The sequence below is a fragment of the Strix uralensis genome, chromosome 1 (assembly GCF_047716275.1).
Source record: "Strix uralensis isolate ZFMK-TIS-50842 chromosome 1, bStrUra1, whole genome shotgun sequence".
NCBI lineage: Eukaryota > Metazoa > Chordata > Aves > Strigiformes > Strigidae > Strix > Strix uralensis.
In genome coordinates, this window is record NC_133972.1 from 54819933 (window position 1) to 54836977 (window position 17045).

Consider the following 17045-nt stretch of genomic DNA (forward strand, 5'->3'; position numbering starts at 1 on the left):
TCAGAGTCCCTGGAACTCCCTGGAGTTTGGAGAAAGGGGCAGGAGTGAACCTAACTAGTCTACAGTATTTAAAAGTGTGTTGAAGATTGTCAAGCAATCCAATAATACAATTCTTTTTAGAACCAGCAAGCTAGTGCCAGTCCTGATTCTGTATGATTTTACCCTTGGAAATTCATGTGGGACTGAGGCATAGTTGTGGATGTTAGTGAATAGTTAATTTAAACAAGGATTTTGCTGTATTAGTGAATGCTTTTCTGTACTGAGTCCCATGTTTATGGAAATGTAAGATGCTGCACTGTCACAAGCATTATGAAAGCAATTGGAGATGCTACTAAATAAAGCCCAGGTATTCAAAAGTCATGAGCTTGCTCCCTCAGCACTTTTGAGACAAGTCTTAAGTAATCAAATTGGTTTGACAAAAACAAATTTTGGGTTTGATTTATAGCCTTAGGCCAGTATTATTTGCATTCTTCAAACCCATCCTCAGCCAAAAGGAGTAGAAACTTCTTTCAAATGGAAACTGGGAATCTCTATACCTAGGGGTTCTCCAGAAGCTGTGTCAATAAGAAAATAACATATTGTGAGGCTAATAAGAATCATGAGTGTTGGCAGTGTGGGGTTAGGCATATAGAAACATGCGGTTAACTGTCTGAGTCTCTGCCCAGTCTCAGATGACACATGCACCCATTTGCTTGTGGCTGCTTATTTTGTTTTTTGTTCCATTAAAGTGTTTTCACCCTGTAAGGATACACAGTTTTCTGTAATGGGCAGCTTATTGCAGCTCTTCATCTTCTGTTTGCTGTTCTCTGTAGTGGCTAACAATGCTTTTCTTGGCAGTCCCTGGAATAATTTCTGTAAGTGCAGTTGTTGGACATGATTTGCAGCAGGTGGCATGGTGCCTGAATGTGACACAGCCCAGTTTCTTTATTGTCATTTCAAGGGGTTTATTCTCTTCTCAGTGTCTTACAAAGGAATATTATTTTTAAATGATAAAGAAGCAAATACTTCTTGGAGTTCATGTAAAATGTTATTAGTCCTTATATGTTAAAACTCTTTTCAATGAGAAATGTTCTTCTGGAATAGTGAGTACAGAATTTTTTTTTACCATTTTTTCTTTTCTAACCAAATACCCTTGATGAAAGGGTATTCAATTCTTTAAAAAGCCATTGAAAAACTGTCCTAAGGATGGATTTTTCCAACAGTAAGACTGTGCAATTTGTCTTATCAAAATGACAGTAAATAGTATAACACATCACTACCGTGGCAAAATGAAGACCCTGGGATCACTGTGGGAATTTGTATCTGTTACACCTGTCTACACAGTTTACTAAAGGTTTTAAGACTAGTATAAGTTTTCTTATGCCCAGTTGGGATAGTTTAGAAGTCATAATGGCAGAATACAGCAGTTCTCTCTCTGTTTTTAATAACTGGAGAGAAAAATCCTCCTTTGTTTAGGAGGAACACTTCCTCCAAAAAAGTGTCTACTTAAGACAGTTTCTACTTTAGACAGTATCTACTTTAGACCATTATGATACCTACATTTTACAGTTAAAATGTGTATATTTAATGAACACATTTAAAGAAATACCGTGTTTCATAGAAATGCGCATTTTTTGCTGTTTTGAAAAGACAAGGTATAAAACTAAATGATCTGCTCATATTAGTGTGTTATAAGCCATATAAGATCCAGAGATCAGTGCAGTAACAATAGGGCAGTCATGCAGAAGGCTTCTAGGTGAAGTACAGTACTGCGTTTGATGAAATACGTTTTTGTATTTATGGAGAATCATTCAATACAGATTATTTCAAATGTAGTTGCTAGTAGAATGTTTTGGAGGCAGTCTCCAGTCAGTAATTTAATGCAAAAATGTGTCACAGTCAATTCCAAACAAGTTTCAAATTATGTTAGGTTTGGCTTTGTGAGGTTCTTGGGGTTATTTCTTATTTTGCTCTTATGGAAAATATTTTCTTTGCTTTCTCTGTTAGACTATCTTGCAGTAAATTGGGTACATCTTGGCTTTATTTGATTTGTAGCAGAAACATCCACAGTTCTGTAAACCAGATGTTTTTTTCAGTTTTCAGAAGGAGTTCTCACTTGAAGATAAAGAAGAACTTGCAAACAGCACAAAGGATATTGATGCTAATCTCTTAGCAGTACTTCCAAAAGGTAGGTAAGGGAGTCACATTATGAACACAAGTGGTAATTTAACAGCATGTGAGGTTTAGTCTATGCAAGTGCAAGGCACGGTTAAAAATCACTTTGGCACTTGTGTTTTGTAAATGAGGGTTTTTTTCCCTGTGAAGTATGCATAGGGGATGAACCACAATGCTCTTTTACAAGGCCTTGTTACATGCCTGCTTCATAAAGTTCAGCTTTGTTTACCTAGCTTTCAATAGGTTATGTAGTTAAAATTCAGAACTTCAGAGAAGTTTCTTTGTACAGTTAGATTAATACTGAATTCAAAGGTATTAACTTGGTTTGTAGTCATAACTCTTTTCAGTCCCATTCGGTGGTTGGTAGAATCACTGTGCTTGCATGACCAACTGACTACATACTGAATTTTAGTCTTACATGCTAAAGGACATGCACTACATATGGGTTTTGGGATTATTTTTCTTTTAAAACTTCTTAGCCTGAATAACTTATGAAGAAAACAGCAGTTCTATCTTTATCTTTTGACATAGTTGGGGTAGAGGCAAGAATTAATTCTCTTGAATTATTTGGAGGAAATCACAAATGGCTTGGAAATAGTTCTTGACCAGTAAAGGGTGACATTTGACTGAAGAACTATGTCTAACTGTCATAAAGATGTTCACTCAGGGATGTTGTCTATCTCGGAACTTCAGTTAAAATTGTGTTCTTGATGGTATTTACCTTTTTTTGGACAAACTACAAGGCTAGATGCACTAATCCCAGTGTAAAGGAACTGGCTTGCTCTTTTAGTGTACTTTGTTGCAGAGTTCCTTTAGAAAGGAGTCCTTCTTCCAGCATAACATTCAACTGATACTTAAGTGGTGTGCTTGCTTTTATAATATAATCATTACAGATGTTCAGAACGAGATTTCATTGACACAGTGATGGAATAGAGTGGTATGCATTAATACGATACAGACTTCCTGAGAGCGCTAGTCAGTAAGAATACATAGTTCCTCATTTTTCTATATACTTAACTTTACAATCACGCTGGCCAACAAGTTAATTGTGAGAGCCTTCACTTGAGAAACCTTCTCTGTAAGTTGCTTCTCAGTGAACTAATTTACATTCCAAGATGTCTCTATATCATAAGAAATTATTATCCTAATAAAGGCGTCAGATATGGTGTGTACCAGACTTAAGAAAAAGTAAACAGTGGGAACTGATGGTGATATTCTGAGGGGACTACTTGAGGCCAAACACCTTCTGAAAATCTAGGTTATTTGTCCCATCTAGGGCCTAACTTTGATCTAGATTTGCACATGTTGGAAAATCAGAGGAATGTATTTAATTTTCAACTGATACAAACTGAACTGCGGTTCAAAGAGTCTAGCTGAAGACTCACACAATGCTGCCTGCAGTTAAGCATTGAACATGTTAGTATGCCTCTGCTAGCATAAACAGAAGATAAATGCTTCTCCAACCTGGTTTGTAAACCATCATGTTTCCAGGTGAGGAGAGGAGGAGGTAGGAACGAGACTGGTAGGCTTCACTGTTGTGCTATATTTTCCTCAAAATGAAAATGTGTATACCTGTGTTGCAATGGTTATTTACCAGCTCTGAGAAATTAAGTCTCTGACAGGTAAACTTTTGATCCACATCTATTGAGGCTTCACAAATGTGTGTGCTCACTTACTACTAGGGACTTTTGGAAGGTGGGTGTCTTTGAAATGGTGGAGTTTCTGGTGGTCATGTTGAAAAATTGCAAAAATGGCACCAGCATATTCAAATTGCAAACTAAAAAAGAGAAACCTGATCACCTAAGCTTGCAAGGACCAACCAGTGTCTTTGTGAGTGAAATTTCTCCAACTGCCTTTCATGTTTTGAGGTCAAATATTTTATTGAGCAAAAAGAAATCACTAGAGTAGATTTACTGCATTTTATCTTCTTTTTTTTTTTTGCTTTCTTATGCTTTTTTCCCCCACTTTACCAGAAGAATATTGCTGAAACTGCTTTCATAAAAAAACCTCTGCAGATGTTGGCCAACCTAGCTGAAATTACTGTCTGGAATCTCAAGTGTGGAAAAAGTGTAAGGCAGCATAGAGTAGTCCCATGCTATTTTTGTCCCATCTTGTTTGGGAAGGTGTTGGAGAGATTCTTCATGAGGCCAGTGCTCTTTTTAGGGCTGCAAAGCGGTAGTAGAATCTCTGGAACTTCAGCTAACACGTAGCAAGAGGGTGTTGAGCTAATGCTGCTGGGAGTTCTTTGGATGTTCCGCATTTCTTGTATGCAGACGACTTATAGTCAAGTTTCCTTTTTCGGGGGAAAAAAAAAAAAAAGAAGACTTCTGTATATGAAGCTATGCTTTAGAACTTTACTAAAGCTCTGTAAAAGACCTGTTCTCTGATGATCGTTTTAAGGACTGTATAAATCTGTGACTAGGGAAGAAAAATGATCAGGATTTGGATGGAATGTAGTTTTATTAACTGTGAACTGTGGAGGCCTTTGACCTGTCTGAAGTGGCAGAACAATGACAGGTTTTGTTTTGACCGTTTTATGTATGTATAGCCAACAGATGAAACAGAAAAACTCTAATAGCCAGAGGAACAAACTTAAACAGAAGTAGATTTGGCAGAGGTGAGAGCAAAGTATTTATGAGAAATCATTTCCTTCGGTGTGAATGTGAGACGAAGGCTGGCTTCATATGGATAAGTTCTGTGTTTAATGCAGTTCCACTGCTAGCACAGCTTGAGTAGGTAGGGCAGCACCGGGAACTGCTCATGCATTGAGACTGAAGTCTGTGAAAACACAACGTAAGGGCTCATCTTTTCTTTGGTGTCAGTTCAGGATGCGAATTTTGTATTGCCCAAGTCCAGTTTTCATTCATCTCCAGAGATCTGTGCCTGGAGGTTGCTGACTTTCAGTGGCTATCTTGCACTGTCGACCTTGTCAACAGCACAGGCTTCAATCTGGTTTGCTGCAGATGCTAAAACTAGGCACGGAAGAGGTGTCCCTTGAGTTAGCACTGTTAAGTAGCTGCATACTTAGCTACTCTGCACTGCTAGTTGCATCAAATATGTACGTATTAGATTTTTTTGATAGCATGGTTACAATCTGAGCTAACCTGGCTTGAGAAATTGAAGCAGATAGCTTGAGTCTGCCTTCTGTAGAAATGTGGACTAAAGGAGCTGTTTTGGCAAGTGGCCCAGTTGATTTCTTTCCCCTGTTAATTGCACATTCTCAGTAGGCACTCATCTGTAGCCTCAGACACTATATTCATACCTAATTCATTTGCTTCTCTGAGCACTCATGATCAGAATACATTCATTCTTGCTGATCCAAGACATTTTACCAGGAGTCCTAATGGCTTTTCAGCACATAAGGTTGATACGACAGCCAACATCAATAGGACCTATCTGTATCTATGAGGTGTGTGCACTGGTATTGACTACAGCAAACTTCCTGGATGTGTGTCAGCTAAACTGAAACCCTGACTTAGCTGCACGTGTGAGCTCTTGCAGCAGAGGAAGGGAAGAGAAGCTGCATCCGACCTTTAAAAGGGTGGTGTTTCAAAAATGTTTATCTTCTAAGTATCCAGTGATGAAGTCTGATAGGGGAAAAAGCTGATAGATTTACTTCTGCAGTGGTGCGGAACAGTGTCTACTAGACACTCCTGACTCATCAGGCATTTCTGATGGTAATCTAGGGCTGATTTAGCAGGCTGTAGACTTTAGCTTACTTTAACTTTTGATCCCTGGGTCAACAGGGTCAGAACTCCACAGGTACGTTTCATCAGAATAGGCACACACAGCTTTTAGCACCATGTCTTTGCCAAGGCAATGATATGGGGGGGGAGTCGGGGGGGGGGGGGGGGGGGCGGGGTGGTGGTGTTAGGCACACACACCACACCACACACCCCCCACACCCCCCAGTTCACTGTGTCCTTTGACAGTCTGGATGGTTTCTCTTCCTGGTGGTAAGAAGTCACACTACACTTGTTTATGTAGCACTCGCTGCTCCAATGTGGTTTGCAAACATCACTGGTAACTGTGCGCATATGTGTGTGTATATATATAGGGATTACTTCATCTATCGGGCCTCCTGTTGGTTTGCTACTATTTTGTGAACTGTGACAGCTGTCTACTAGCATATAGGACCACCAGTTTAGGGGGAGAGAAGGAAAGTAGGTCTGATTAAAACTACAAGGGAAAATTAGCAAAGTAGACAGTGATTAACCATGCAGGAATATCATGAGGGTACACAGTAATTTTCTCTACAACCATGAATCCCTGGGATTCTTGGGATTTGCTCAATATAAGGGAGTGGAGGAAAGTAAGGAATAGGGGACACAGTTTGTCTTTCAACATAGTCCCCAACCTTTGTTTAGACAGGGTAAACAGTAATTCCATGCTGCCTGGTTTTGCAACAGGTTACTATAGCACCTAAACTTGATCTCAGCTAATCAAAATACAATATGCCCAGTTTATACTAGATCTTGAAAACTGCTAGGATGGCATAGCAGATTCTAGCTTAGCCTGGAAGTACCTGGAGGGGAGGACTCCTTGGTGTTTGCATCTCTGTGCCTAAGGCACTTTTGACAGCACAAGCTTAATAAACTAGGAAAACAAGAGCAAAATGCTTGTTCCCTGACAAAAGCTATTTCAAACCTCTTAAATTTTTTTGACTGTTCTTTCTTATTCTAAAGCATTTTAGCAAGTTTCTGTGAGTTTCTGAAACTTGGTAGCTTATAAACTGTATAATCTTTTGTTGTCTCAGTTTCAGAATTAAGAAAACTGTTTGAACCAAACAACCAAGATTTTTTGGAAATGAAAAGGTAACAAAAAAAAAAAAGTCTTTGGTCTGTAAAACAAAACACACAGCTTGTTTTGTTACCTCCTCTTAGAAACTCTCCCCTCAAATCTTCAAAGATGCCTGATTTCACATTTCTCACATCTTTTTCAGAAAAGAGAGAATAGCTAGACGCTTAGAGGGAATTGAAAATGATACACAACCTATGCTTCTACAAAACTGTCCAGGATCAGTCACACATCGTTTACTAGAGGAAGATACACCAAGATATATGCGTGCAACTGATCCATACAGTCCCCACTTAGGTAAGTGGTATATATCAATCAGTCTTGCATTGCTGAATGACTTCATGTTTGCTACCCTATCATTTGTGCAATACACAGAGAGGAATTTTATAGAAGAGCTGTGATCAGGTTGTTATTTAACTTGCCTTTTAATTCTCCAGTTGTCTTACTTGAAAAAGGTTGGTTATCCATATTGTTTTAAAATGACAACAGTTTGATATGAGACTCTTAAAGAATTATAACTAATACATACTTCTTAATCTTTTGTATGTACTTTTGGAGACATAAGTGCAAAAATGTAATGTGTCTGTGCAGTCACTAGTACACTTCAAATTGCAAGAAAATGGGAAGCTTTTAGTTCACTCAATGTGAATGGTGGGTAGGGTACTCAGAGTTTTGGGTGGACCTGTTCATATACATTGTACTTTTGACAGGAAGGTCAAATGAAGAGGAGGAAACTTCAGATTCTTCCATAGAAAAACAACCCAGATCATCCAGATACCGAGCAGAAATCACAGGAGGTAATACAGAGCCCTTGTATAGTACAGGAAACATGGATGTCCAGGAACTAGAGTCAAAAGCAGAAAGAATAGCTAGGTACAAGGCAGAGAGGAGGCGCCAGCTGGCAGAAAAATACGGATTATCTCTTGATTCTGATTTGGATTCTGACTACTCATCGAGATATACACGGGCAAGGAAAGATCCTGACAGCGTGGAAAGAAAGGGAGTGAAAAGTGAAAGGCAAGATGAGGAAAACAAGGACTGTGGCTCCCTGTATTTGTCCAGGACTGAGACAAAGGAATCAAAGAGTGTGATTTCTGAATCCAAAGAGTACTCCAGCCACGAAAAAGATGGTGTTCCAGATAAAGAAGACCTCTCAAATGAGAAGAGTGATAGAAAAGTAGATGATGACAGTGCCATTAGACAGGCTTCTAACCCTTCAGCAACCTTGGATAACTCTGTCTCCCTATCACTTTCTGGACAAGAATCTTCCTCCTATAATGAAGTGCCAATATCACCAAAGCAAACCCCCAGAGAGTCCCTTTCTTCACCAAAGCGGGCAGCCTCACCAATCCATTTGCAGAATGACCAGCCCTTGCACAGCAACATCAGACAAAGGTAAGCATTATTTTTAACCGTTTTTTTTTTTATAGATTCCTTTATCTTAATCACCTTCTGCAGCAATGTCTACAGTACCTATGAGAATGTATTTATTAACCTTGAAGAGTGTATTTAGTAGCTTTGGATGTCTCAGGCTGGATTGGTTGGGTGTTTTGAATCGCAATGTGTTTCTGATACAAGGAAGTGGGTATCTGTTTCTAGGATTAGATATGTCCTTGGTTTCACTTTATATTTCTAGAATTTATTCTAAAATTAGGCCCGGGGTGGGGGGTGGGGGTGGGGGGGGGGGGAGAGAATGGAATAACTGACGTTTAAGATACTTACACAAACTAGAAATCGAAGGAGTTATGATCCTAAATCTGCTTTCTTTATTTTTTCATAACCTGTTAGATCAAGCCTTTAACTTTTTTCCTCTATATCCTATAATTGTTTGGGTGGGGGTTTCCAAGTAAAGGCAAGCTGTTTCTCAGTGAAGATTTGAGTAGTTTCATGGCAGCTTCCACCAAAATAAAACAGGTCTCAGTTAAAAGCTGAAAAGTGTCTTGGGTCAGTTGAAATATAATAGTTGATTGGTTTTCTTGCTGTCGAAGTGTAAAAACCCTTTTGAACTGTGATAGTTAATCTTTCAGATAATATCAGGATATGTGTGTGAAGGGAAAGAGGGGAGAGTTAAAATTCCATGCTGAATTTGGAAAACATAGCCTCCCTCATGGTATGCTGAATTAGTTCAGATTTGCAAATTTACTCCAGTAATAAGGTAACCAGATTCTTCCAGAAGGGGAAAAAAAAGTAGTTTTCACTAATTTCGCATTGTAGTTTCACACTGTAGTGCAAAACCAGACTGTCAAAGTGTTATGGTGACTGAAAACAACACGTGACTAAGAATTTTTTAGAAGTATGATTTTCTCTAAGGGTGATTCTTTAATTTCTAGGTAAGGGGATAGATGGAAAATAATAACTGTAAAAACATAAGTTAAAATGTTGTGGCGAAAAATGATGTAATGAGAACTTAACTGTAAACACATCTGCATCATGCTGAGCTATGCTGACTGTTTCTAAAAAAACTGAAATGAACTGACATAAACAGAACTGTTTACTTTTTGGCATTTTTTGCAGTAGGTTCAGACACAAGTTATGTTGGCTGGACTTGTTTATCCTTCCCATCAAAGTCACAAAACTTGTTTCCTATTTGTTGTGGCCTTTCTTATTAACTCTCATAAACATACTTTAAAGTTTGAATGAGGAAGCAATCTTCCATGTCAGCTGTTAACCACCTGGTGGATTGATTAAGTCATCTATTTCCAGTGACTGTAAACTGCTCAAATGTACTTATCCTTCTTTTTTGTTTCACTTTATTGCATAGGACACACCAGTAATAGTCTCTTACTATTTTTTTCATAGCTTTTCTTATTCAGGTAACTTCTATATTTGCTCACCTTCTTTTGCATGGGTGTATGGCTATATGAGCTATCATTGGGCTCTTCCAATTAAGCCAAAATTTTAAAGGAATACTGTAATTTCAAAAAAGCCATCAGAGGGAAAATAAGCCAACATACTTAGGAAGAACCATCTTCTATTTAGTTTATGTTTTAAGCTTACAGTTCTGCTACTACGGTAAGGAAAATAGTCATCACAGGGTCATCCGTACAACTGAGACCAAAGATGTACCGAAACTCCCTGAGCTGACTAGGTTATTCCAGGCTCCAAAAAACTTGCCTCTGAAGCAGTCTCAACACAAATACTACAAAATATTATCCCTTATCTTCAAATGATCAATTGGATCATTTTTTCAGTTTTTCAGATAGGTAGCGATGACATTACCAGGAGAAGGCCTAAAGCAATGAAGAGAGATTTCAGGTCCTTGGGGAAAATGATTAAGGGGTCGGGGGCACAAATTGTGTTCTCCTCCATCCCTTCAGTTGTGGGGATGGATGAAGAAGAATACCGGAGAACTCAACAGATGAACTTGTGGCTCCAAGACCGGTGTTACTGTCAGGGCTTGGGATTTTTCAATCATGGGTTGGTATACAAGATGCCAGACCTTTTGGCATTAAATAGGATGCACCTGTCCCAGAGGGGGAAAAGGATCTTGGGGCAGGAGTTAGCTGGGTTCATTGGCAGAGCTTTAAACTAGATTTGAAGGGGGAAGGGGGCAAAACATCAGCCCATCTGAAGTGCATGTATACCAGTGCACACAGCATGGGTAACAAACAGGAGGAGCTTGAAGCCATGATGAAACAGGAAAATTATGATGTAGTGGCTATTACAGAAACATGGTGGGATGTCTCCCATGACTGGAGTGTGCCAGTTGATGGCTACAAGCTCTTTAGGAGGGAAAGGCAAGGAAGGAGAGGTGATGGGGTGGTGCTGTATGTTAGGGACTGTTATGATTGCTTTGAGTACAAGTGCAGTGAAGACAGGGTGGAGTGTCTTTGCGTTAGAATCAGGGGGAAGGCGAACAGGGCAGATGTTGTAGTAGGAGTCTACTATAGGCCACCCAACCAGGACAGAGAGGTGGATGAAATATTCTACAGGCATTTAGGAGAAATCTCACGATTGCTTGCCCTTGTTCTTGTGGGAGACTTTTAACTTCCCAGACATCTGCTGGAAATAAAACACAGCAGAGCGAGACCAGTCCTGGAGATTCCTGGAATGCACGTGGCAGGTAACTTCCTGACGCAGCTGGTGAGTGAAGGTGCCCTGCTGGATCTCCTCTTTGTGAACAGATAAGGACTGGTGGATGATGTGGCGGTTGGAGGCTGACTAGGGCACAGCGATCATGAAATAATAGAGTTCTCTATTCTTAGAGAGGCCAGGAGAGGGGGCAGCAGAACTGACATCCTGGACTTCCAAAGGGCTGACTTTGTCTTGTTTAGACACCTGCTTGACAGGATCCCTTGGGAGATGGTCCTGAAGGGTATAGGGGTCCAGGAAGGCTGGACACTCTTCAAGAAGGAAATGTTAATGGCTCAGGAGCAGGTGGTCCCCAGGTGCTGTAAGAGAAGCCAGCGACAGAGAAGACCACCCTGGCTGAACAGGGAGCTTTGGGTGCAACTCAGGGAGAAAAGGAGAGTTTACCACTTTTGGAAGAAGGGGCTAGTGACTCACAGTGATTACAAAGATGCTGTGAGGCTATGCAGGGCGAAAATCAGGAGGTCTAAAGCCCAGCTGGAAATTACTCTGGCTTCAGCAATCAAGGATAACAAGAAATGTTTCTATAAGTATGTGAGCAGCAAAAGAAAGACCAGGGAGAGCCTCCATCCCCTGCTAGATGCAGGAGGAAACATGGTAACAAGTGATGAGGAAAAGGCTGAGGTGCTTAATGCCATCTTTGCCTCAGTCTTTCATAACAAGACTAGTTGTACTGAGGGAATCCAGCTTCCTCAGCCAGAAGACAGAGACTGGGAGAACGACCCCCCCACAATCCAGGAGGAGATAGTCAGTGACCTGCTGCATCACATAGACATTCACAAGTCTATGGGACCGGATGGGATACACCCGAGGGTGCTGAAGGAGCTGGCTGGGGTGCTCGCCAAGCCGCTTTCCATCATTTACCAGCAGTCCTGGCTGACTGGGGAGGTCCCGACAGATTGGAAATTGGCCAACGTGATGCCCATCTATAAGAAGGGTCGGAAGGATGATCCGGGAAATTACAGGCCTGTCAGCTTGACGTCGGTGCCCGGGAAGCTGATGGAGCAGCTCATCCTGAGTACCATCATACAACACGTGCGGGACAACCAGATGATCGAGCCCAGTCAGCGTGGGTTTATGAAAGGCAGGTCCTGCTTGACAAACCTGATCTCCTTCTACAACAGGGCGACCTGCTTATTGGATGAGGGAAAGGCTGTGGATGTTTTCTACCTTGACTTTAGTAAGGCCTTTGACACCGTTTCCCATAGCATTCTCCGGGTGAAACTGGCTGCTTGCAGCTTAGATGGGCACACGCTTTGCTGGGTAGAAAACCGTCTGGATGGCTGGGCCCAGAGAGTTGTGGTGAACGGAGTTAAATCCGGTTGGCGGCCGGTCACAAGTGGTGTCCCCCAGGGCTTGGTTTTGGGGCCACTCCTGTTAAACATCTTTATTGATGATCTAGACGAGGGGATCGAGTGCACCCTCAGTAGGTTTGCAGATGACACCAAGTTGGGTGGGAGTGTTGATCTGCTCGAGGGTAGGGAGGCTCTGCAGAGAGATCTGGACAGGCTGGAGCAATGGGTTAAGGCCAACTGTAGGAGTTTCAATAAGGCCAAATGCCGGGTGCTGCACTTCAGCCACAACAACCCCCAGCAGCGCTACAGGCTTGGAGAGGAGTGGCTGGAGAGCTGTCAGTCAGAGAGGGACCTGGGGGTGTTGATTGACAGCCGGCTGAACATGAGCCAGCAGTGTGCCCAGGTGGCCAAGAAGGCCCATGGCATCCTGGCTTGCATCAGAAATAGCGTGGCCAGCAGGGACAGGGAAGTGATCTTACCCCTGTACTCGGCACTGGTGAGGCCACACCTTGATTACTGTGTTCAGTTTTGGACCCCTCACTACAAAAAGGACATTGAATTACTCGCGGGTGTCCAGAGAAGGGCAACGAAGCTGGTGAAGGGTCTGGAGCACATGTCGTACGAGGAGCGGCTGAGGGAACTGGGGGTGTTTAGTCTGTAGAAGAGGAGGCTGAGGGGAGACCTCATCGCCCTCTGCAACTACCTGAAAGGAGGTTGCAGAGAACTGGGGATGAGTCTCTTTAACGAAGTAATAAGCGATAGGACAAGAGGGAATGGCCTCAAGTTGCGCCAGGGAAGGTTTAGACTAGATATTAGGAAGCATTTCTTTACAGAACGGGTGGTTAGGCGTTGGAATGGGCTGCCCAGGGAGGTGGTGGAGTCCCCATCCCTGGAGGTGTTTAAGAGTTGGGTTGACATAGCGCTTGGGGATATGGTGTGGTTGGGAACTGTTGATGTTGGGTTGATGGTTGGACTGGATGATCTTCAAGGTCTTTTCCAACCTAGATGATTCTGTGATTCTGTGGAGATAAATCTCTTGACTAATCCAGTTACTGATAGGGAGGGATATTGGAGCAGTGGGCCATTGGCAGCTTGTTTGCTTTGTTTTATAAGGTGAAAGAGGGGACAAAGTTTTCAGCCTTAAGAAAGCAAAGAGAATAGCCCATCAAACTTCATAGCCAAAAGTGTCTGCTGCAGTGTAAAAAGGGGTTTTACTTTCTTTACTCTTATAAAGCAATCCTGGTCCCTGTTTCTGTGAGGGGAAACCAATGAACCACTGAACAATGAAATACCTTCTAGGTTGTTATCTCTTCCAGCTCGGGAGAAGCTGTGCTGCACGCAGCATTGGTGGGATGGCAGTTGCCCTGGTGAAGCAGCATGCTGGCTATAGAGAGACGCCTGAATCTTCTTGTTCACAGATTAGCCTTTACTGTGGAGAAGTCAGGTCTCCGTATAAAGCTCTTTCATCTTTTGCTAACAAGTGTGGTGTTTCTAATGCAGCTCTATAAACCAGTTACAAGTTCAGACTGAGCAGGCTGAATGCATTGTCAAATCATTCACAAATTCCAGCTGTTTCTTTTTAAAGCTGCCACTTCTGACATTACCTCCTTTTTTAATAATAAAAGATGCTACAAGTTTGGGCAGAAAAGAAATGATTAAGGAAACAGTGTTTTTAATGGAGGCATACTTTTTCATTTGTTAACTTATAGGTCCTTATGAGGTCTAATGCTGTGTGAAACCTTAAGGGATTGGCTGTGTTTGGCAAGCACTGGAGACAGGCCCCTTCTGCAAGGTCTTCCTTTATTTGAGACTTAGTTTTTCTCAGTTTCCAGATAATGAAATGTTAAGATCCATTTTCAGGTGGGTTCTGATGTTAGGACAGTTCCAGACGTTTTTACTTCTCTGCTCTGCAGTAGTCCTATACTAACAAATGAGAGACCAGGGCAAAAGCAGCAGGAATAAGTCATAACTTAATACAAATTGCTGACTGCATTATCACTAATTTCAGATTCTTTCTGGATGAGGCTTGGGTCAGTATTTGTGTAAAACTGTCTGTCTTATCTTTTGAAGGAAATCTTCATCCACCAAGATGTGGTGTAGCTCTTAGAGCAGCTGAGTTTAAATTTAGGATTTGGTCTCTTGTTTGATTACGTGTGTAGGCAGTAGGTGGTATTTTAAAGGCCAAATTGCCAAGAACCCATTCTTCATTTTAGTACCCCTGACAACTTCCAGTGCCAGTGTGTACTCACTGGTGTGATGTTCAGAGATTTAAGAGTAACCTCTCAGAAACTCTTGTCCCTGTTTCTGAGTGGTAAAGAAGTCATTGCCTATTTCCATGCAGTCGGTTTAAAATTACTGTGTGGCAGTCTCCTATGAGGCCATTTCCACAAGCATAATAAGGGCTAAGCCAGCTTTCCAGGTGACTGCAGTTTTGAAGTCAGTTCCACATTATATAGTTGGCAAAATTGTTTTTGTTAAATTTAAATTTGCTGAGCTCAAATTGGAAAATAAATGCAGCTTGCTTTGGAGTACATATAAAAGCTTTGTGCCTTCGGTCCTAAGAAGATTTAATAATTAATCCTATTGTCCATCACTGAGAAGGCAACAAAGTGCTGAGAAGGTATCATTTGACATTGTATGCATTTGGCTGCTGAAGTAGCTGATTAACTCTAAATTCAAAACATGGCTTGTGTTCTTCTGACTGCTCTCTTCAAAGGATGAATGATCAAGTACAAATAATTGCTGCTTGGGTCATGCCCACTATAAAAATGTGCCAAAGTACACATTAAGAGACAGAAGGAAGTTTGTTTCCTTCAAAGCAATTCCAGCTACCGGGTCAGCTCCTGTGAAAGGTTTTTACCTCTTATTTGGTCAGTTCCTTTAGGAATTCAAAAACATTTAGAAAAACAAAAGGTGTTTTCACAGTCGGTGTTTGACTTTGTTCTAAGCTTGATTTGGATAAGGTGACAACTGTAGGTGAGTTCTCAACTTTAAACTTATTTCCAGTAAATGCACTGTCATCTTCAGAACAGTTGTTGATTTGACCTTTTTCAACTATTTTTATTTGAAAGACCAGCTAAGAAATATTGAAATAGATGACCTGAAGCTTAATTTGGGATTTTCATCCCAAATGGCTCTACTGCAATATGAGGAGTTCTTCCAGATGTAGCTGTAGGTAATGGAAAGCAGCCTGGATGCTTGTCACCTCCAGGGAGTTTGTAAACGCTGGTGTGGCCGGACAGTCTGTGTTTGCAAGGTTAAAAGTATTTGATGTGATCTACTGTTGCTGAGGGACTATAGATGGAGGTGGGCGTTAGGAAGGTGTTTGAGAAACTGTGTGTAGGTAGTATGCAAACACCCTTTCCTGCAGGGCTTTGAAAAGTTTGCAGTGCTTTTGTTTCTTTTTATGCTTTCGACTCCAAAATGAAACAGAATAAAGTCAAGACAAGATCAAATTGGGGGTTACTTTGTTTTTAAGCTTTTCCTTTCCCCTGTCACCCAGTGACACAGCATGTTTTTCTTGAGCTCACTGGGTTTGCATTTCAGAAGCTTTAGTAATACAGGAATACAAGAGGAGAGAGGGGTTCCAGATGCGTCTGAGAATTTCTTAGGAAGTACGATATAACCATCTGAATTTCTAACTTCATTAAATTGAACATTTAACTTTGCTTTGGATGCAGCAGTCTTTACCACTTTAAACCACAAAGTAAAGGAATAGTTTTAGCAACTTTTCCATGTGTCGTTACATAAACCCTTCAACCTGACCTGCAATAGCAAATGGCAAAAATAAGATTGTGTAGTTGCTTTCACTTCTCAAATCCTGGACAATGTATACTTAGTAAAGTTACTTTTGCAGAATATTTAACATTCAGAACACTTTTCAGATGTTTATGGAATGAATATGATAGTTTTTTTCACAGTTTATCACCTTTCAATTTGACTGATGTGATGTGCCTTTATTTTCATGAACAGTCTTTTGTAATTGAGTAATTAGAAAACAAAAAGAAGGGGTGGGGAGGGAAGTTTGGGAGAAACAATGAGAGCATATGTTGAGATCTCAAAAATTACCTGAAGTTCTGTTTTCTGTAGTAGTGCAGGGAAGGCAAAACCTGAATGGTTTCTTCAGAAAGATTCGGAAGGGGACACACCTTCACTTATCAGCTGGCCCTCCAGGTATCATAAAATGTAGTTGTGTGACTAACAATCAGACTACGAACCTCCCTGTTCTTTCTCTTTACTCTCTCTTCATTTAACACTTGCCTTTAATTTTCCCTTAGCAGCAGCAGCAAGTTAGAAAGTGTAATTTCTTGTGGATAAACAGCTGTTGAAACTTTTCTGAAGCATCTGCTTTAATTGTAATTTATGACCAACTGGTATTTTGATGAAGAAGTCCGAATGCCCCTAGCTTCTTCCATAGCTACTGTCACTCTGCCTTCCACTAATTTTTATAACTTCTTATTTTATCCTACTTTGTACTCTGCAAACCAGCAGATTTTTATGCCACACACCTTAGCATACCCTACAATTAATTCCTTGAATTTCAAAGGAGAATGGTACAAAAGAAGTAAAAAAAAAAAAATACTGAAAAGTAAAGCAAGACCTTGATCAGAGCTACAAGCAGCTGCTTTCTCCCAGTTTAGTAACATACAGTTAGCTCACCGTGAGAAGGATTGCAGGAAGAATCTTTCCCATGTTCCTGATAAAAGTAAT

General features: G+C 40.9%; 1 protein-coding gene across 17 annotated transcripts in view; it reads left to right on the forward strand.

Moving 5' to 3' along the window:
• SVIL (supervillin) overlaps positions 1-17045 on the forward strand; it is a 146770-nt gene that overhangs the window by 78399 nt on the left and 51326 nt on the right. For 10 of the 17 annotated variants that reach the window (XM_074867015.1, XM_074866936.1, XM_074866971.1 and 7 more), the window contains 5 exons: positions 2076-2167; positions 6911-6968; positions 7097-7248; positions 7662-8346; positions 16425-16508. In XM_074867015.1, the coding sequence (XP_074723116.1) occupies positions 6961-6968; positions 7097-7248; positions 7662-8346; positions 16425-16508 (929 nt within the window). In that variant the 5' untranslated portion in view covers positions 2076-2167; positions 6911-6960. The remainder of the gene's footprint in view (positions 1-2075; positions 2168-6910; positions 6969-7096; positions 7249-7661; positions 8347-16424; positions 16509-17045) is intronic. The other 7 variants (XM_074866955.1, XM_074867072.1, XM_074867081.1 and 4 more) reach the window with 3 other exon arrangements.